The sequence below is a fragment of the Ranitomeya imitator genome, chromosome 2 (assembly GCF_032444005.1).
Source record: "Ranitomeya imitator isolate aRanImi1 chromosome 2, aRanImi1.pri, whole genome shotgun sequence".
In the NCBI taxonomy this organism is placed as follows: Eukaryota; Metazoa; Chordata; class Amphibia; order Anura; family Dendrobatidae; genus Ranitomeya; species Ranitomeya imitator.
Window position 1 is genome coordinate 524,504,380 of NC_091283.1, and position 22,696 is coordinate 524,527,075.

General features: G+C 43.7%; 1 protein-coding gene across 6 annotated transcripts in view; it reads right to left on the reverse strand.

Moving 5' to 3' along the window:
* The window catches only part of STAT3 (signal transducer and activator of transcription 3), a 97,143-nt gene that overhangs the window by 25,798 nt on the left and 48,649 nt on the right, over positions 1-22,696 (reverse strand). For all 6 annotated transcript variants that reach the window (XM_069751812.1, XM_069751814.1, XM_069751813.1 and 3 more), the window contains exons 3-11: positions 18,397-18,541; positions 10,253-10,351; positions 8,798-8,893; positions 8,634-8,715; positions 6,750-6,844; positions 6,101-6,252; positions 5,149-5,307; positions 327-419; positions 103-162 (exon numbers count right to left, since the gene is read on the reverse strand). In XM_069751812.1, the coding sequence (XP_069607913.1) occupies positions 103-162; positions 327-419; positions 5,149-5,307; positions 6,101-6,252; positions 6,750-6,844; positions 8,634-8,715; positions 8,798-8,893; positions 10,253-10,351; positions 18,397-18,541 (981 nt within the window). The remainder of the gene's footprint in view (positions 1-102; positions 163-326; positions 420-5,148; positions 5,308-6,100; positions 6,253-6,749; positions 6,845-8,633; positions 8,716-8,797; positions 8,894-10,252; positions 10,352-18,396; positions 18,542-22,696) is intronic.

Below are 22,696 nucleotides of genomic sequence, written 5' to 3' on the forward strand. Positions count from 1 at the left end.
TGATGACCCCGCAGTGGTGGGAACTTTTGACATATCCTTGCAACATGTCAGAAGTTTTTACTAATTTGAGGGTCATTAAAGTTTAATAAAACATTTACTTACTTATCAATACAGACTTTAATCTTCAGCTGGTAATTAAGTTCAGGAAATTTGACAAGAAGCCTGTGAACAAAAGTTTGGCACAAGGTAAGCTGGCCCGTATAACATCCAGATTGCTGAAAAAACATAGGACAAAGCCTACAGTTTAAGTCTTACATTTGTGCCAGAATATGCAATATTTTATGTTGGCGTATATTGGCCCAGATCACATTTTTCACCTACATTACCTGACTTTGGTAGTGAACTGCACTCCTGTTTTGATCACCAGGGGCCGGTCGGGGTGCATTGGCATACACGGCTGTCTCTCCACTACAAAGGCACTGGGGATGGACAAATGGAAACATTATGATTAAATTAAGCTTAAATTCTCTAAAGCAGCCAGTCATATACACCTCATAAGATAAAAATACATTACGATTGTGCCTAAAAGAGGATGTGCACTACTTGGATAAACTATTCTCAATCACCATGTTTCCACCAAATAAAATAATATCACCTACACTCACCACCAGTGGCAGCGCCGTTCCAGCAGTGTTGGCACTGCAGCGTCCACTTCACTTTCCCCACCTCTGGGCAAATCATACATCAAGAGGAAGTGAGAGAGCAGGCGCAATTCTGACTTAGTCTGGAGGTCAGATTTATCCAAAAATGGGGAGTGTTATGTTATGTTGCGTGAGACTCAGGACAGCCGTTACCGACACCGCTGGAAAGACACAGGCACTGGAGGAGTGTACAAGTGTTATGATTTTACTGGGGGAAACAGTGATTGAGAAGGAGTTGTCGGAGTAGAGCACAACCCCTTTATAACTAGATGGACTGTTACATGAGTATACAGTATACTCTGCAACTATATCAAATGACTAAAATAAAGCCAGGAAGGTGCAGATCTGTCATTCATTGTTTGATATTAGCCATTTAAACTTAATGAAGCAACTATCAAGTGAGATCAGTGTGACAAAGGAGATCCTATGAGTAACAAATAATCATAGAAAAGACGACTCGTGTGCACGCAGCACCAAAGATTTTGCTGACTAGATGAGTTCAATTCTCTGGATTGTCTTTTGTCTTCTATTTTTTATATTTGTATCCTTTTTTATCTTTGGTTTGAATTTCTGAGGTTTGCCAGGTAATATTGCACTGATGCCTTCAGTTTTTGTATGTTAGCCCCATAAATAACGCATTGTATTAGGAAGACATCCCTTCCCAATTGTACTAGAAACTTTAATGTGTTACACAAACAAAAACAAGAAAAAGGGAAGCGCTGATGGTTTATAGTGATGACAGTTAGTGTTGCTTCATTAGTCAGTTTCTCTGTCTTTGCAAATTTTATCCTCTGCATATAAAGACACTGACTAATCACATCTATTGCCAAACTGTAATTTATAGTAATTTAACTTCTTCCCACTGCAGAAAGCTTTGTTTTTGTTTTTTTTCATTCCTGCGTTCCAAAATCTATAACATTTAATAAAGAGACAGTCTGGGCATTAGTTATATATATTTTTTTTTAGCTGGACTGTACGGTTGTTTTATTCTTTTGCTTGACAGTAGTTATAGAACCAAAACAAAACAAAAAATACATTAAAAAATAAAAAAAATAAAAAAAATAAACAGAAAAACTGAGGTGGAAATGAAAAAAACAAACAAAACAGAAACAATGCTATTGTTGTTTGATTGTCATGCTGCCATGACAATCAACTGCCACCAAGTGATTGTATTGTGGGGTGGCTGATGAAGCGACAGAGCACTCCATCACTGTGTACCTGCTTAGAAACCGCAGCCACTATTGGCAGCAGCAGTTACAGACAGGAGTCAGCTGTATAACACAGCAAGCTCCTGTCAGATATGGAGTGGGCTCTCCTCATACACAAGCACCCAGCATGTGAACTACATGCGAGTCAAATGTCATGAAGAAGAGAATTCAATATTACTGAAATGTTAATAAAATTTGAAAATAATATTTTTGGGTACTTAGATAATTGATTTAAGTAGTGACTGGTGAACTAAATGAGTGAGGCAGCATACGGGGCATAGGAGAAAGTGTTCAGACAACACCTGTAAGTTGTGCAGATTCTCTGCTATGCAGGGCCACTGAGGGCCTTTTCTGTTGTTCTGATCAGAGAAATGACACAATCGTGTCGGAGAATGCAGACATGCAGTGCTGGGAATTTATACTATTGGGCGGTGATCAAAGAATTCTGTGTGTATAGATAGAGGTGAAAAATAAGTGTGTGCGAAGAGTAAGGCCATGTTCACACAGTGCGTTTTTTACTGCGGAACCGCAGCGGTATTGCCGCTGCGGTTCCGCAGCTGTTTTCCATGCAGGGTACATAACAATGTAACCCTATGGAAAACAGTCACTGCTGTGCACATGATCCGGAATTTAGTGTAAAAAGCCGCGCTGAATAGCCGCGGTAAAAAAGAAGGAGCATGTCAATTCTTTTTCCTGAACCGCAGCGGTTCTGCACCCATAGACCTCCATTGTGAGGTCAAAATCGCAGTAAAACCCGCAGATCAAAAATATATCTGCGGGTTTTACTGCGATTTGATGTGCAGAACCGCTGCAGCAGGAAGTGCGGGGGAGCGGGCGGAAGTGCGTGGGCGGAGTGTGGCTGCCCCCCCCGTGCTCCGATCCCGCCCCCCCGTGCTCCGATGCCCCACCCCCGTGCTCCGATGCCCCCCCCCCGTGCTCCGATGCCCCCCCCGTGCCCTAATCTCCCCCCCTTATACTTACCCGGCGTCCCGGTGTCCGTCCGGCCGTCTTCTCCCTGGGCGCCGCCATCTTGCAAAATGGCGGGCGCATGCGCAGTGCGCCCGCCGAATCTGCCGGCAAAGTGCATTTTGATCACTGAGATATAACCTATCTCAGTGATCAAAATAAAAAAATAGTAAATGACACCCCCCCCCCACTTTGTCACCCCCATTGGTAGGGACAATAAAAAAATTAAGAATTTTTTTTTTTTTTTTTTTCACTAAGGTTAGAATAGGGTTAGGGTTAGGGTTAGGGGTAGGGTTAGGGGTAGGGTTAGGGGTAGGGTTAGGGGTAGGGTTAGGGGTAGGGTTAGGGGTAGGGGTAGGGGTAGGGGTAGGGTTAGGGTTAGGGGTAGGGTTAGGGGTAGGGGTAGGGTTAGGGTATTTTCAGCCATTTTAGCCCTAAAAAGCTTCCTAGGAAACACACAGTAAAAAAAGGATAAAAAAACGCATCAAAAAACGCATCAAAAAACGCATCAAAAACGCATCAAAAAAGGACAAAAAAAGGACCTGCGTTTTCTGCCAAGAGCTGCAGTTTTTTTAAAAAAACTGTCCTGAAAAAAAAAGGATGGAAATCCTGAACGTGTGAACATACCCTTAGTATGATTATTTTTGTAAACAGTGATGGGTAGACTGCAGAGACGTGTGTCGTAAACAGTGCCTTCCCCCCACCCCCGATCCCGTAATGAAACACAGACAGGCCTGGATGGGCTGAACAGGTCGGTCACAGTTTATTAATTACATATGCAGAGGGGGGCAATTACACGTCATAACGGGCTCATCGCCGAAAGACATGTCTTCGACCGTCAGGCTAATGAGCGGTTAGCTCAAAACATCAATGAATATATAAGGGAGGGAGGGTGGGACAACAGCTTCCAGGGGTCAGCCGGGGAGAGAGAGGAGGTCGCTGACCCCGGGTTCCTGCATTTAATCCATGTAGGTGTGGCCGGACGCCCCTTCCCCTTAATTCCCATTGGTCAGTCGGGCGTCCCAATTAGTGCATCACCTGGGGGAGCAGTGGGAGGGGGAATTTGGCACTGCACAGTGTTTCCTTCTAGCTTTAACCCTATGGGCTCCGCAGTCATTTTTGTATGACAGCAAACACTGCCTCTGATTGGCGGTAAGGTCATTACCGCCTGTCAGAGTTGCAGCTCCCAAGCTGTCAAATGACAGCCTGAACCCGTAGCCGTGTTTGGAGGTAAAGAGTAAATACCAGCTCCCAGTTGTCTGTTTTAGCTTAGCTGAGAGTCAAAAATGGGCGTGGGGGCCCCACTACATTTTTTTTTTAATTATTTAAACACATTTTTTTTTAAAAAACGGCATGGGGACCCCTTTGTTCTTGGTAACCAGCCAGGTTGAAGCTGACAGCTGGGGGTTGCAGCCCAAAGCTGTCAATTTTGCCATGCTGGTTAACAAAATTACAGGGGAACCCACGTAATTTTTTAAAAATGTATAGCTCAGGTGCCAGCTGATGAATACTCCCATCAGCCTCTGCCTGCTCTCATTATTATTAGCGGCAGGTGTAGGCTGATGGGAACAGTAGTCCCATCAGTTGATGCCTCTTTGACTGGGGTATAATTTTCCAGATGACAATGTGGCAGCCGCAGGGCTCTGACTAGTGGTGTTAATCTTACCGCTGATCAGAGCCGCCAGGGTTTCTCGCTAGAAACACCCAGTGTTTGGGCACCGAACCCGGTGAAGTCTGTGTTCGGGGTATGTGCCCAGATAGTAGGTGTTCAGTATGGACCCCAAACTTTACTATTCAGGTTCGCCCATCTTTAATCATGATAATTCCCAAGTAATAACCTGTGACAAAAGAAAGAGTACAAGTGCAGGTGCAGTAAACAGCAACTACTTCTGTTTGTGGTACTATTAGGGTGTATATAAAGCTTTTCAGTGCTTTTGACAGCAATAATCGTTCATTCTGTTAAAACTAATAGAACCCAGATAAACCCATTCCATTTTTTTTTTTAACAGATGCTTATGTGGATTTGGTCCATCTTCTTTAATAACGGTCAATCAGTCCTGTCTGGCTACAAATTTTCATGTTCTATTAAATGCAAGCAATTCAAAAAGATGGCCGGCCAAGTGGTGTATCGCTGGGCTCTTTCCGTTACAGTGGGAGCCACTTTTTTTTATTGCGGTTCTTTTTTTTTTTCCTTTTTTAAATCATAAGGGGAGGTCCCCTTTATAATGTAAACATCCCCTAATAAACCACATGAGCAGGGTTTGTCATTCTATGCTGGAAAACGGATCTGTAACATGATCACCAGGGCCTACATTTTTCACACTTCACCACACCTCTTCATGAGATTTCTAAATAATTCCACAATCCTCTCCTCTAGCATGGGACGGTGTTGAATGATGGGGTCTCCCTTATAGGAAACTTTTTGCTGCAATTCCTCAAGCTTCTTTATTTGCTGTCGGGTCTGCAACTGAGACTCAGCCAGAGACGTTATCCTGCAAAAAAAAAAAAAAAAAAGGAAGTCTAAACTCACAAGGACATAAGAAGATATATGGTCATGTACACAAGGCAAAATCTCTCACACAACACATTTACCTCTTTTGCTAACACGTACACACTACTCTGTGAATACCTTAACTACAATGGAACATAAACAGCCTCTGCCAGTTAAATAAGTATTCCAGCTAAAAGCACATCCAATGGATGGATAATAAAAGCTAAATCAGTAAGGGTTCCACAGCTGGGATTGCCAGTTAGTAGGTATTAAAGATCTACTATACTTTATTTAATTATTGATCAGCCTTTGTAAAGTTATGAATCCTTGAAATAACCTTATTTTGCTTCCTTCTCTCTCACACACCATGCTGAGAGTGTTGTTTTAACTGCTTAGTTCACGCTCTTATGATCTGCTGTGAGCTGCTGCTCTAGACAAACACCCTCACTGTGTGAGATTCTTTGCCTCCCCCTACCCCCCCCCCCCCCCCATGTTCTGGTATTGATAAGTTTGTAAGTCATATTTCAGGACTGTTTCATAGATTCTGATTGGAGTGGTAGGGCACATGATAGACCAAAGCTCTATTTAAAACCATCCTACCTGCAGAATGGTGATCGTGGGAAGTCACACACTTTAGCATGAAAGACCCCTTTAAGACATAAAATCCACACTCATATCCTCTATCTGACCTATGTAGTATTGAATCGTAAGCTCATGTTCATACTTTATTCTAGTTACAGGACAGCAATGGTGAGATATTTAACCCCAAACCCTTTGGCCATCATGTTTCTCACCAGTTCTCCAGTCGGTCAAGACAGATGTTTGGAGGTCCACCAATACAAGCAATCTGTTGTCTCCTTTTCCAGTCTGCCAGCTCCTCATCTGTTAAAGTCTTCTGGACATACTCCATGGCGGAGAGGAGACCAGCCAGGTCACTGATTATGGTCTACAATTTATTAAAAAACAAAACATAACATTACAGAAAGCCAGTCAAAACCGTTTGTTAAAATACACAGTTTCAGAGACAGGCTTTGTAGTTTTTTTTTTTTTTTTTTTTTAAAGCGTTCATCCACATTTATGCCATATCCTACAGATATATCCTAAATTGGACATCCCCTTTAAGACAGATTGTGTCATTTTAGCTGTGCTGCACTGGGAAAAATTATGTATCCCACAGATGTGGGTTGGCTGAAAAACATAATCATGGTCTAAATGTATTCCAAAACTCACAGGACTTCGGGTGTGTTCGAGCCCTTGCCCTTCATTGCAAATTTACAGGGACTCAGTCATATCAGGTTTTCCTGGAGAAACTAGTTTATAATAGGTTCACATTTCTGGTAGTTGGGACACTGGGAATCAAGTTACCTCTCAAAGCTTGGTGTATGTAGCAGGTATCTAAATGTTACTACATTTAGGTGTAAGCAGATCAGATTGCATTATTACCCTTCTTAACTGGTCCAAAGCAGTCAACATCTGTTCCAGCTGCTGCATCTTTTGACGCGTCACTGACTGGCTATTGCCATTTAGATCGGAAAGGTCTGTAATGTAAGAGTAAGACCAAGCATTATGAACCGGAAGAGCTGGAACGCACGTATTATATATAATGAAAAAAGGTCAACCAGGACTTAAAAACACAGCTTGATTTTTCATGTTCTTGATATAGAAGGGTTAAAGTTTTTCTTCTCTGTTCTATATCTTGTATTACACAGCCTTATAGTTAAGGATTGTATGCTATTTTCTCTCAAATGAAATGTTTTGAGGTTCTGAAAAAACTGTTATGGGCACATGATAAAGTCAGAATAACCTGGGTAACAAGGGGGAAGGACTACATGTGCTACATTGTTTGTAAATGGTAGAAGAAGAAACTATTCGCATCTGAATAAACAGAACTATTCTGCTCACAAGTGTGCATTCTATTCACTGAGCGCTCGTTATTATGGAGGACCTAATCTCTTACTTCGGCCTCACTGGTGATCCAGCAATCTAGCTTTGGATCAGAACAAAAACAGCTACAACATTCGCTTTACATTAGTGTTATTTTTATATTTCACAGATTAATCATAATATGTTATAGCGTTTATTAAAAAAAAGAAAAAAAAAAAAAGAAAAGAGAAGGAAATATATTAGCATAAAAGTGAGACATCCTACTTCTCAAGGCCATAACAATTTTCAAACACAAAATATGGAGTACAGTTAACCAAGTATCATGAAAAGAATTGTCCAGTACTATTTAATTTTTTTTATTATGTGCCTAAGAAATAGCAGGCAAATAGTTGTAAGCTACCTCCTTGTTATGACCAGTGCCGATCACCTGTCATATACCGCTCCTGCCAGTGATTCAGTCAATTCCAATTACGTCAAATCAACAGAGCAGCGGCTTCTCTTCCATTACTGCTGACGTCATGCTGATTGATAGAGGGGAGCTGATTGTCAATCAGCATGACGTCGGCAGTCAAATCCAGACGACAGAGCAGTTCTGGTAACATGCAGCAGCTAAATCGCCAACAGGTATATTCAGTGAACACCGAGTCGGCGTCAGGTAGAAAAGACAGGTAGTTGCTTCTATGAGCAACTACTTGCCTGTTTGTATTTTACTATGAGCCTAAAAACTTAAGTCATGTTTAGTTTATATATAAAAGGAATGTTATTCCATTTGAGGTGCTCGGTCTCCTGCAAGCAATCCCAAACTTCATACAATTACTACTCTTCCACAAACAATACAGGTTTAGATACAGCAGGATGCGAGATCAGTAATGTGAGTACCAGGGCTGCGAAGTCCGTAAGACAAACCTCCGACTCCGCAATTTCCCTTACTCACGACTCCACAGCCCTGCCTCACTACTGATCATGTACATAAAGTGCAGCACAGATTCATTTCCACTAAAAGCAAAGATCCCTAGATCAGGAACAGAACAGACATTTATAGGACTTTTCATAACGTTCCCAAATTCTTATGAAATCATTTACGGTACAGCACATGATGCATGGCACTATGGTACCCAATTCATTATACATTTTAGGAGTTGGACAATTTTTAACAGACTCCACCAAAATGTACACAGACTGACTCCACTGCCTTGGAGAGCACTTCGTTAAGATCATTAAACTAAAAATAGAAAGAAAACGGTTTCTTATCTGCACAAAGGGTCTTCCACCATATGTCACCATACACCTGCAGTGGGGTGGATGGTTCCTGCTGCAGCAAGATGCCTCCCATCCAGCTAGATCATCACTAGACCCAATGCAAATTAAGTGTTTTTCATTTTGCAATAGTTGTGCATTCATCCAGACAGCTTCTCTTTTAGAGAACTGACTGCATTAACTCACCGCTTTGGCTTTTTAAAGTTTTGTAGTTAAAATCAAAGTCATCCTGAAGATTCTCCACGACTTTCATTTTCTGTTCAAGATCCTGTAAAAAAGAAGACAGCCATGGGTTAGCAGAAATCAGCACATGATGTACTGTATAGAATGCAAAACCACGCAAGGAGTACCTGGACTTTCTTTCTGACATCCTGAAGGTGCTGCTCCAACATCTGCTGCTTTTCGGTCACTAGAGTTGCGGTAGGGTGTGACGCTGGCCCTCCTTGCTGAAAAGGAGAATACATTCGGATTGGGAGACAAGTCGCTGTATTAAGTGAATATATAGGCTGTACATCAGAAATGATTATATATTAGTTTGGAGTTAATATTAAGGCAACAGCAACTTTATTTTTTCGTAGATGTTTCAATATGGAGGCTTGAGCTGTATTTTTCAATGGCACTGTTTTGGAGTAGAAATAACCTATTGATTAACACTCAACTTTATTGGGGGAGGGCTAAAAAAAAAAAAAAGAAAACTGCAACTAATCCCGATTTTTTTATTTTTTTTTTGCATTTCTACATTGCCCAGCATAAATAACACAGAATCTTTATTCCAGTGAATGGGATGATTAAAACACTAGACATATGTGGTTTGTTGATATTTTTGTACAGCAGAAGCAAATTTCATGGAAACACTTATGTGGCCACTTATTTATTGTCTCCCACTACATACTTTACAGTATAAGGATTTTCAGGCCGATGACCCGAATACCATTGCATGTAAACATTTGTCGGAATAACACAATCGTCTCAAGTATTCCTATGACAATTCCACAGCAAAGGCAATCCAAAATTTAGTAGTTGATCCAGAAATTCGATAAAATGTAAAACAAAAAAAAATAAAAATAAAACTGTACTTGTATCCAATAAAAACCATCTGACAAAATAGCATTTTAAATCAGTAGAAAACATCCCAAAAAAAGGTAAAAAGTTAAAGTTGAAACTTTTCGAAGTGATACTTCTTACTCGTAAGGTTATGAATAAGAAGTATCACTTCGAAAAGCATCAACTTTTTTACCATTTGGGATGTTTTCCTCTGATTGAACAAGCCATTTTGTCACATGGTGTTTATTAGATACAAGTACAATTTTTTACATTTTATCGCAGTGCTTGATTGACTACTCATTTTTGGATAAATATTTGTCAGTGGCTGCTGCAATGAAAGGGGATTATGAAAAACACATGTAATTAAAAAAAGCCTACATAAAGCTAGAAGAAAAAAAAAAAAGGAAAGTCCCCTCTTTAAAATTATCACCATAAATACGTAATCCATACATCTTCTCGAGATGACTATTTTCTACAGACATGTACTTGTGAAGTGTATGTGTAGGTGGCTAGGAGATGTCATACACAATACATCATACTAATCAGTAGATCAGGGCTCAGTACAGACAATGGCAGTGCTGTCTCTATGGTAGCGATGCCATTATGCAATTTCAGGAGGTTAGACAGGGAAAATGAAAAGAAGACACCCCTTGTATTCCACTTCACCAAACACAAGGTCACAACACAATGAAAGATGTAATATAAAGTGACTTATCAGACAATGCTGCCCACACACAGACATACTTGGCGTCAACACAAACCTGAGCCGCAGCGGCAGCAGTCTGGAGAAGCCTCCCCTCTTCCCACAAGCATCTGGCCACAATACGTGCAATTTCCATTGGCTTTTCCAGGTATCTGCTCTGCAAAAACAGATTCCACAAGGATTTAAAGGAAATATAATGAAAAAGATATTTGACCTCTCAGTTCATAGATGTTGTTCAGTTTGTGGTCAGCAAGGCACGAGCAGCATCATACACAAGATTCTGGTAACAGATTCACTGAAATCCTTGCTCATTCTGGACTTAGTCAAGTTGGTGGTCCTAATCACTGTTCAACAATCACTGATTAGGACCGCCCCCTAGACTGCTCAGCCCAGAGTGAATAAATAGGGATTTTTGTGTACTCACAGTAAAATCCTTTTCTCTGAGCCACTCATTGGGGGACACAGGCTGTGGGTGTATGCTGCTGCCACTAGGAGGCGGACACGAAGTGATACAAAAAAAGTTAAGCTCGTCCCCTGCAGTATACACCCTCCTGCTGGCTCTCAGCTAACCAGTTCGGTGCAAAAGCAGTAGATCAATAATATATGAGCGTATAACATGTCACATTATATATGAGAGTATAGCATGTCAAATTATAGAACAAGCACAAGCTAATAATAGCGTGGGAGCGGTGTCCCCCAATGAGTAGCTCGGAGAAAAGGATTTTACGGTGAGTACACAAAAATCCCTATTTCTCCTTCGCCTCATTGGGGGACACAGACCGTGGGACGTCCCAAAGCAGTCCCTGGGTGGGGACAACATCAGATCAGGCCCTGTGTAACTGCTACTTACAAGTGCGCCACCGCGGCCTGCAGAGTCCGCCTGCACAGACTCACATATGTGGAAGTCTAGGAATTATAGTGCTTCAAGAATGCATGCGGACTGGACGAACCCGCAAGCTTGCAGGCGTGCTGTGCCGACGCCTGGTGCCTAGAATCCAAGAAACCTCAATAGACAGTGAGATAGGCTGACATCTAACACGGAAGGACTCCTGGATGGTGTAACAAATCCACCAAGGTAACATAGCCGATGAAACAGCTAAACCCTTTCTGTAACTGTCAGGAAGCCGTCCTCTTACAGTGAGGTAGCCCAAATCAAGTGTCCAACCTTCGGAAGGACGCCGTCCTCGAGACGTACCTATTCAGAACACTCACCACATCCAGAATATGGGGAACCCATTCCATTATGTTGACTGGTGCCGAAAGATGAGGGAAGAACGATGCCCTCATAACAGTGGGAATACAATACCACCTTGGTAACAAGGGATGGGGATGGCCTCAGGGCAACCTTGCCTTGATGGTAATAAGGGAAAAAAGTCTGAAAGAACAGAGTGGCTAGCTCTGAAGACTCGTCAGGATGAGGAGATCGCAGAGAAAACAAGAAGACCTTCCCTGATAGTAAAGTCTGTCCGGATCAAAAAGGAGTCTACTGTAAGACTCCCAGGAGCATTAAGGTCCCAAAGATCCATATTTGCAGTTTTGTTGCAGTAACATGGAAAAAAAAAAAAACTAGTTCTCCACAAATGAGAAAACCTGACATGGTCAGTGCGGATCTCCCAGGATCACTGGGGCCCTTCTTGCTTCCGAAAAGATCTCAGAAGTTGTGGAAGAGGGGTTAAGGAAACTGGTACCATGGCAGAACCAGAGCATGCACTGCGATGGCTTTTGGACCGGAGGTCGAACCATGAACTTAGAGTACATTGACGTTCAGTCTAGATGACATCCGACCTACATCTGGAGTGCTCCAGAGAAGACAGATCTGATGGAAGACTTCAGGGTGAAGTTTCCACTCACATGAGGAGGGACCCTGATGGCGTCCGCCGCCCAGAGTTCTACTCCTGAGATGTGTAGTGCTGAGATCACCAAATGATAGATCGTGGCCCAACAGAGAATGTGAGGTACCCCGGCCATGATGCCTGGCCGTGGGTACCTGCTAGATGATTGACGTATGGCACAGACGTGGGATTGTCCGATTGAATCGGATGGGGTGACCCACCAGAAGGCAGTGGACCTGCCGTAGAACTAGCCAAACCTTTCATATCCCGAGAACAATGATCAGGAGAAGAGGACTGGCATCGGTAGTCACTAATAACCATTGAACCGGGAGAAAGGATCTGCCCTGAATGAGGAAGGAGCTCAGAGACTATCCTCTGAAAGCCTGATTGACCTGCAGAAAACTAGAGGAGCGAAGGAAACCGCTTCCATTGTCATCACCAATTTTCTTCAGAACACTCCTAGCAAATCAAATGGAATGAGGGGATGAGTGAACAAGTGCGCGAGCTCCCTGTTGAAGGGCCACGACCTTGTCTCAAGGGAGAATCACCAACGTTCTGTAAGATTCCAGGATCATCCTCAAAAATGATATCTGCTGGGCTGGAAATGAGGAAAAACTTGTCTAAGTTTAGCTGCCAGCCCAGGAGAGAGAGGGTATCGCAAGAGATATAGACGACTCAGTGCAGGGCTGGTCAACCAGATAGGGCAGGGCGACCACGGCTCTAGGGTGCAAGAGGAACGTGACAGCCGCCATAACCCTTGCGAACACTCTGGGTGGAATAGCAAGGCCGAAGGACAAGGTCGTGAAAGGAATTTTTGAAGAGGGGAAAACATAGGAATGTGAAGGTAAGAAACCGAATGTCTGTGGATGCCAGAAACTCCACCTTTTTCCGTTGACATAATGGCTGAGCGGAGGAACTCCATCCGATGAAGGGGGACCTTGTCAAGCTTGGTAGAAGTTTGAGGTTCAGGGTCAGTCTTACTTTTCGGTCCCCATTTTGGAACCAAGATCCCTTAGATCGAGACCGTCCTGGACAACTGATCCTTTGCTGGTTGGGTCTATAGGAAATCAAAATAGTTAAGGTCTCTGACCAAGAGACCATTGCTCTAGCAACACATGCGGCGGCTAAGGAAGGGTAGAGCGCTGAACTGGAGGCCGCAAGACGGAACGAACTAGATTTGCTATCTGACAGTCCGTTGTATTTTTAATTGATGACACATCGGGTAGGGATACTGGTAGGTATACCACAGGAGATTCTACCCGGTTAATATGCCAAGAGGCAGAATGTGCGGCTGCATGCAGAAGCTCAGGAAAAAAAGTCTCTTACTATCGCTGCTCTCTTTTGACAGTGCGAAGTTAAAATGATGAACCCTCAATCCACCATCCTCTTAACAGGGAAGTGGAGAGGGATCGTCCACCTTCTTGCATCATCTGCTAGATAGTGGAGATGCAAAGGGGGTGTTTGGACGCCAAAAAGGGAGCCTCTGTACATCCACAGAGTTAAGGTCTCTGGGTGGACAGGGCTGGTTGTCCGGCGTTAGGCCTGGCTATAGAAGAGGATACATGGAGGCGACACTCCATGTGCTCGTCTATCGATGGTGTGGGGAGATCGGTGCCCTTTAAAAGGACCCATCACCCTTAAGAATCAGACCAGGCATGTCATCTCACATCTTAGGTGGGTATACTTGGAGGGAACACCCCGCGTGTTTGCATATCAATTGGCTGAAAAAAGGATACTGCGCTTGCAGAGGTTTCTGTCCAGTGGATCACTTATCCGGACGTTCCCTGTCTGGGTGAATGGCAAATGCTCTGCGAGGGAGTTTAGTTTCCTCATGAGGGACACTGTGTGATCTAGAGTATAACCAAAGTCCTCGTCAATCTACAGAGATTGGTTGATAATATAAATAGGCAAATCCATCCTTTCCTGAAGTTCTGGTGAGTCCAGAACCAAGGCAATATCCGATCCATATTCAGAGACTTGTTTTCAGCAAATCATTGGTAAGGGATCAGGAAATTAAACTTCCGTTTTCTAGGCGCGTGTACATTTCTAGACACCTGTACGTTTCTAGAAAACTTGCGAGCCGCAAGTCCATCGGCTAGCAGGAGCTGCATGAAGAAAAGGGACCATCCATATTGGTCCTGCGAGCACTCCGAGCCACAGAGGGATTCAATCTCTTGTCAGAGAATCCATGGGTTGCGGAAGTGACGAAGCCCACTCAGGGAACTAGGTACTCTGGGATCGGCAGCGGGGGGCTCTTGAGCTCATTTAGGGTGACCGGCTTCGGACTGGTCATGTGCCTTTAAGACAAGGGAATATTGGTCATGTGCCTTTAAGACCAGGGAATGCTGGATAGTACGTCATATGCGATCGGCCGCGCTCACGGGGGAAGCGCTGCCGGGTGTCAGCTGACTATCGCAGCTGACATCCGAAACTATGTGCCAGGAGCGGTCACGGACCGCCCCCGGCACATTAACCCCTGGCACACTGTGATCAAACATGATCGCAGCGTTCCAGGCAAGATGGGAGCTGCCTGAGCAAGATGGGAGCTGCCTGAGCAAGATGGGAGCTGCCTGAGCAAGATGGGAGCTGCCTGAGCAAGATGGGAGCTGCCTGAGCAAGATGGGAGCTGCCTGAGCAAGATGGGAGCTGCCTGAGCAAGATGGGAGCTGCCTGAGCAAGATGGGAGCTGCCTGAGCAAGATGGGAGCTGCCTGAGCAAGATGGGAGCTGCCTGAGCAAGATGGGAGCTGCCTGAGCAAGATGGGAGCTGCCTGAGCAAGATGGGAGCTGTCTGAGCAAGATGGGAGCTGTCTGAGCAAGATGGGAGCTGTCGTTTTTCCAACAGATAGACTGGACTATAGTAAATTGCATAAACTGCAGAATTTTAGCTTCATAATGCATCCTGAATGTATGTGCTTCGCTGAAAATATAAAACAACTGCTGGACACAAGTCCTGTACTCACAGCTCCAGGTTTATGGTCATATACACTGCTCAAAAAAATAAAGGGAACACTTAAACAGAATGTAACTCCAGGTAAATCAAACTTCTGTGAAATCAAACTGTCCACTTAGGAAGCAACACTGTTTCACAATCAATGTCACAAGCTGTTGTGCAAATGGAATAGACAACAGATGGAAATTATTGGCAATCATCAAGATACACTCAAAGGAATGATTCTACAGGAGGGGACCACAGACCACATCTCAGCACCAATGCTTTCTGGCTGATACTTTGGTCACTTTTGAATGTTGGTTGTGCTTTCAAACTCGTGGTAGCCTTGAGACAGACTCTACAACCTACAAAAGTGGCTCAGGTAGTGCAGCTCATCCAGGATGGCACATCAATGCAAGCTGTGGCAAGAAGGTTTGCTCTGTCTGTCAGCGTAGTGTCCAGAGGCTGGAGGCGCTACCGGGAGACAGGCCAGTACATCAGGAGATATGAAGAGGGCCGTAGGAGGGCAACAACCCAGCAGCAGGACCGCTACCTCAGCCTTTGCGAAAGGAACAGGAGGAGCACTGCCAGAGCCCTGCAAAGTGACCTCCATCAGGCCACAAATGTTCATGTGTCTGCACAAAGGGTTAGAAACCGACTCCATGAGGATGGTCTGAGCGCCCGACGTCCACAGATGGGGGTTGTGCTCAAAGCCCAACACCGTGCAGGACGCTTGACATTTGCCACAGAACACCAGGATTGGCAAATTTGTCACTGGCGCCCTGTACTCTTCACAGATGAAAGCAGGTTCACACTGAGCACATGTGACAGACATGATAGAGTCTGGAGACGATGTGGAGAGCCATCTGCTGCCTGCAACATACTTCAGCATGACCAGTTTGGTACTGGGTCAGAAATGGTGTGGGGTGGCATTTCTTTGGAGGGCCGCACAGCCCTCCAAGTGCTCGCCAGAGGTAGCCTGACTGCCATTAGGTACAGAGATGAGATCCTCAGACCCCTTGTGAGACCATATGCTAGTGCAATTGGCCCTGGTTTCCTCCTAATGCTGGACAATGCCAGACCTTATGTGGCTGGAGTGTGTCAGCAGTTCCTGCAAGATGAAGGCACTTACGCTATGGACTGGCCCGCCCATTCCCCAGACCTGAATCCTATTGAACACATCTGGGACATCATGTCTCGCACCATCCACCAATGTCACTTTGCACCACAGACTGTCCAGGAGTTGGCGGATGATTTAATCCAGGTCTGGGAGGAGATCCCTCAGGAGACCATCCGCTGCCTCATCAGGAGTATGCCCACGCATTGTAGGGAGATCATACAGGCACACACTACTGAGCATCATTTCCTAGTCTTGAGGCATTTCCACTGAAGTTGGATCAGCCTGTAACTTCATTTTCCACTTTGATTTTGGGCATCATTCCAACTCCAGACCTACGTGGGATATTAGTTGTAACTTACGTTGATCATTTTTAGGTTTTATTGTTCTCAACACATTTCACTGTAATGAATAAAGATTTACAACTGGAATATTTCATTCAGTGATATCTAGGATGTGGGATTTTAGTGTCCCCTTTATTTTTTTGAGCAGTGTATTTGTACACCCTTATACGCAGGGATAATATAAAGGCTACAGAGCCTAACAAAGGGAGTGGCAACAACGGAAAATACATGGCACAGCTTGTCCGTAGCTGGAAGCAACCACAGATTCCCTAGCATTATTTCCACATCTGTTAGGCTGGCTGTGTTGCTGGGGGCTGTGCGTGCCCCTCTGTCCACATTGTAACAGCCAGGAATTTATGGCTCTGCAGGAGTTGCTGGCTCAGGTTCAACAAGGAGGTCCAGAAGTAACACTGCAGCAAGGAAGGAAGGGAGGAAGATGGGGGTAGGCAGCAGCAGGAGCAAGGATAATAAAGAAATGTGCTAAATACTACTCAGCAACAGCTACGATGGATAAAACTGTGCAAGACTAGTCCAGCTGCAGCGAGACTGTCTGATGAGAGCTTTCAATCAATTCTTCACACCAACGGGTATAGAGTTAGCAGGGCGAGGTAGCTATGCCAATACAGTATATTGGGGCATTTTTACATCATAGACAGGGATTCATCACTTCCTTTGCTCCACGGTGGACAACCGCTATGTAGAAAACTTGGTCCACTATTTAGTACATGGAAGGCTATTCATCCATCAGAATCATTACTTAATTTACAGAATTAATTACTTAATTTGGCAAAATCTGTTAATTTACTGGGGTTCATAAGGAAGGAGGGTTCAATATTAAAGGGGTTGCCTAAGATTGGATGGGTCCCCTTAATGACCGGCCACATTTTTTAAATCTGACCAGTATCACTTTATGTGGTAATTACTCTGGAGCACCTCAACAAATCCCAGTGATTTTGAGATTGTTTTCTTGTGGCACATTATAATTTATGACAATGGTAAATGTAGGTCGATATTTTTTATAAACAAAACATATCAGTACTGAATTTGAGTAAAGTTTAAAAAAAAAATGCAATTTTCAAACTTTGAATGATTATCGCTTTAACCCAGATAGTCATCCCATAGCAAAACATGAATAAATAACATTTCTCTTATGTCTGCCTTACATCAGCACCATTTGTAAAAAGTTCTTTTATTTTCTTAGACTTTTAGGAGGTTTAAAAATGTAGCCGTAAATTTTCATTTTTTTCAAGGAAATTTACAAAATGTATGTTTGTGAAGGGTCTATCCAGGTTTGAGGTGTCTTTGGGGGTCCTATCTATTGGAAAACCTCCAAAAGTGATGCCATTTTAAAAACAGCACTCCCGACATATTGAAAACTGCTGTCAGGTAGTTTATTAACCCTTGAGGTGTATTTCACAAATTAATACAAAGTGACATAACAGGAATGAAAAAATGTATTTTCACCACCTAAATGTCAGTAACTTCTGAACAGATTATTACTATAGCTGTCAGACTCTAAGGCCGCTATTTGGTCATGAATTGCCATGGCAAATATCAGGACCACACAATCATGAACGGAGGGTGTCGATGGGGTTAAAGAGGAAGCCCCTACACTCAACCATTTATATGATGTAGTCACTATTGACAGCAACATCTAAGGGGTTAAACAGATATGGACGGTGCCAACACTGATCATGGCTGATGCAGCAAGTTGTCAGCTACAGTGTACAGCCGACAGCTGCTGGATTGTCACCTGTATGTGGAGGCTAGTCTCTTATATCTCAGATCAGTAAAAAGACATATTGGCAGTCATTAAGAAGTTAACATACTAGATGAGGTGGACTGTAGAGAGTTTGAGAGCACACTGAGCCTTGAGCAATCACGAAATGTGCCAGAAACCGTTGGCAAGAGTCACCTAGGAAGTAAAAAAAAAAAAAAAAAAAAAAAAAAAAAAAGGTAGACAGTGGCCTGGCATTACCTGCAGTAACTGCTTTATCCTCCTCAGGTTGTGCTGGTAGAGGACATTAGACTCCTGCAGGAAGCGGCTGTATTGCTGATCTATCTCTCCCAGAAGATTGTGGAAAACCAGGGTTGCATGAGATTCCTTGCTGGCAGCAAAACCCCTGCAGAATATTGCATGCACAGATTTAATAATTATTCACAGCTAGAGGTCATTCTTATTTCCCCAGACATAAAGCTACATTCACGTTTATCTGGCAACGTACCGCGGGACCGGTAATTGCACAACAGCAGGTGGCCATGATGGATTTACGGACTGTGCTCAATAAACTATTAGTACAAATATACAATCGCTGCAAGATTTACTGGGCAATTTACCACTCTGGAAATTCTTCTGCAATCAGCTCAAAGGTCAACGGATTAGAAAACTAAGGTTCTGTTCACACAAGGTGCTTGCTGGAATTTAGGATTTATCATAAAACTCACATTTTATCTGTCTTAAAGGGATTTTAAGGTTTCAGAAAAGTTCTGTCCCAGGTGGAGTTTCATTTGAAAAGAAAAACTGTGCTTACTCACCCACCTTGGGTCCAGCATTTTGTCTCCAATGCTGTACTGGATTCTGTTTGCCTATGCTACTAACTTAATATCAACAGTGCTGCAGCCAATCACTGAGCTCAGTGGTTCTACAGATGTAGACAACACAATCTCTGAGCATTGTGACTGACAATATGAGTAGCGGAGCAAAATAATTGATGGCATGAGTGGCTGGGAGCCGCTGAGCTCGGGTAACTGACTGCAGCGCTGTGTGTCTGCAGTGCAGATGTCAGGTAAACAGAATCCGAGGCAGTGGACATAGGTCAGCACTGACCCCAGGTAATGCGAGTAAAGCACAGTTTAAGGGAATCTGTCACCTCATTTTGGCCCTATAAACTGAGGCCACCGCCATCAGGGGCTTATCTACAGCATGCTGTAATGCTGTAGATAAGCCCCCCCCTTCCCCAGATGTAACCTGAAAGATAAGATAAACAAGTTAGATTATACTCACTCAGGGACATTCCCGATGCGGTCCGGTCCGATTGGCATCGCAGGTCCGGGTCTGGCACCTCCTATCTTCATGCGATGACGTCCTCTTTGCTTCCTGCCGCGGCTCCGGCGCAGGCGTACTTACTTTATCTGTCCTGCTGAGGGCAGAGCAAAGTACTGCAGTGCTCAGGCGCTGGGCCTCTCTGACCTTTCCCGGCGCCTGTGCACTACAGTACTTTGTTCTGCCCTCAACAGGACAGATAAAGTATGCCTGCGCCAGAGCAGGAAGCAAAGAAGAGGACGTCATCATATGAAGATGGGAGGCGCCGGACCTGGACCTGCGACACCCATCGGACCGGACCGCACCGGGACCGCCCCTGAGTGAGTATAATCTAACTTGTTTTCTCATCTTTCAGGGTACATCGGGGGCTTATCTACAACATTACAGAATGCTTTAGATAAGCCCCTGATGGCGGTGGCCGAAGCTTATAGGGCCAAAATGAGGTGACAGATTCCCTTTAACATCGAACTGTACCAGAGGTTTACTTAAACTGGAAACATACATACATATACACACACATACAGTTGTGTGACAAAAGTGTTGGCCCCTTCCTGATTTCATATTTTTTTTTTTTTTTTGCATGTTTGTCACACTTAAGGCTATGTGCACACGTTGCGGATTTTCCTGCGGAATTGCAGCAGTTTTCCATGCGTTGTACAGCACCATGTAAACCTATGGAATACAAAATCTGCAGTGCACATGCTGTGGGAAAAAAACACGCGGAAATGCAGCGGTGTTTTTTCCGCAGCATGTCAATTCTTTGGACGGATTCCGCAGCGGTTTATACCTGCACCTCAATAGGAATCAGAAGGTGTAAAACCGCAGGTGGAATCTGCACAAAAACCGCAGCAAATCAGCAGGTAATCCGCAGTGCGGTTTACCTGCGGATTTTGCAAAAACAGTGCAGAACATCCACACACCAATCCGCAACGTGTGCACATAGCCTAAATATTTCCGATCACCAAACAAATGTAATTATTAGACAAAAGGTAACAAGTAAACACAAAATGCATTTTTTAAACAAAGGTCTTTATGTTTAGGCTATGTGCCCACTTCGCGGATTTTTCAGCTCAGTTTTTGAAAAAACCTGCGGATTTCACCTGCGTTTTTACACCTGCATATTCCTATTGAGGAGCAGGTGTAAAACGCTGCGGAATCAGCACAAAGAATTGACATGCTGCGGAAAATAAACCGCAGCGTTTCCGCACGGTATTTTACGCAGCATGGGCACTGCTGATTTGGTTTTCCATAGGTTTACATGGTACTGTAAACCACATGGAAAACTGCTGCGAATCCATAGCGGCAGATCCGCAGGCAAATTTGCAACGTGTGCCTATACCCTTAAGGGAAAAAGAAATTAAAACCCTACAGGGCCCTGCACGAAAGTGATTGCTGTCCCCACCTTAAAACATAAATTTGCTGTGGTTTATCACGTTTGGGCAGCAGAGTTCAAATTCCCTAGCCCCACCCAGGCCTGAATACTGCCACAACTGTTTTCAATCAAAAATCACTTAAATAGGACCTGCCTGACAAATTGGAGTAGACTAAAGGATCCTCAAAAGCTAGACAATACGCGATCTTAAGAATTTCTGGAACAAATTATAAACTAAGTAATTGAGATCTGTCAGTTTGGAAAAAGTTATAAAGCTATTTTTAAACTTTTGGGACTCCAGCAAACCAATGTGAGAGCCATTATCCACAAATGGAGAAAACATGGAACAGTGGTGAACCTTCCCAGGAGTGGCCAGCCGACGAAAATTACCTTAAGAGCGCAGGGAAGCCTCATCCAAGAGGTCACAAAAGACCCACAACTAGAGTTAAGCAAATTTGTTCAGATTCAGTTCTGAATACGATCAGCAGGGAATACGGTCTTCGCAATATTCGTCCAACATAGCCGTATGTCATTAGAATCAATGGGAGTAGAAATCACAGAATATGTTCGTAACCGATCAACAAAATATACATTCGGCACGAATAGGGTACCAATATGATACGAATATGGCAAATTCAGATACGGCTAACATATTCGCTTAACTCTAGTCAAAAAGCTGTTGTCACTGTCCCCTCTTTTAAAACAAAATCATCAGTGATGCCCGTTTCAGGGGCTAGGCTAGTCTCTGTGCTGCCCCAGCGTGCTATGCATTGTGCACAATCAGAGCGTGCTATCAGCTCAGATCAGTAGTAACGAGTAGGCAATACTGTCAGAGTCAGTATCAGTATACCCGGAGGCGACTAGAGAACAGCGCTACCCCTGTAAGCAGCATCATACAAGAAGTAGGGGAAAAAAGTTTAGATTATGGCACTAAATAGATAGGGGTTTAGATTGTGTATTTCTTGGACTCTAATGGCCTGTGATTTTACAGATCGGGTAGAGCGAGCTCAGGAGCACAGTCAACGTTGCCATTTAACCATTAAGATGCTGCTATCAATCTCAGAAAATAATTACAATTTTTTTTCCCCTAAAGCTATGAGTTTTTTCACCGGAATCACACTGACATTTAGGAACATGTTGCCAAACCAGACACAGGAAGTAACTAGCCTAAAATAGTGGCATTTTTAAGAATGGATGGAAAAAACAAATACTAGAAAAAAAATAACAATAGAAATGACTGCTTTCTTCAAGGACCAATTTAAAAAGCCTATAGGCAACATTTTTAAATGTCACACTGTTACCAGGTCAAAGGCAGCACCCAGCAAGCGAACGGCGTCTCTACACAGTTTAAGTTCAGAAGTCACACTTATAATAGGGGAGTGCTAAGTATTTTCAATGACATGGGACCTAAACGGTGTAGTGGTTTCTTCATTTTAGGACAATGAGCTCATAGACCACTGCAGATGTTTTGTAACAACCAGCAACATTTGGATTTCTCCTTTAAATAGGTGCAGCTCTGTAGCAATTTCACTTTATGGCCCTTGTATTTGGGAGCTGCAGTAAATCAAGAGGACAAGTGTTTTTTTCTTTGCTGTAGTTACTACTGGCTTCAGTCTGTTCTCTGCTTATATGTAACAAGAGCTTGGCACATAGAGCTACAATACTAAAACCAGGTCACATTCCTGCCCTATTACCGGGAGAGAAGGGGCCGCCAAAGTACAATTCTGGGGCAATGCATGTGCGAGCTCTGTACTGAAAAGGACTGTGCAAGTGAAATGGACGCCAGGATTGGTCTACAATACATGGTGCACGCTCCTTGTCCTGAATTATTCTAAGAAAACAAGGTAAGTCTGACAAAAGTAA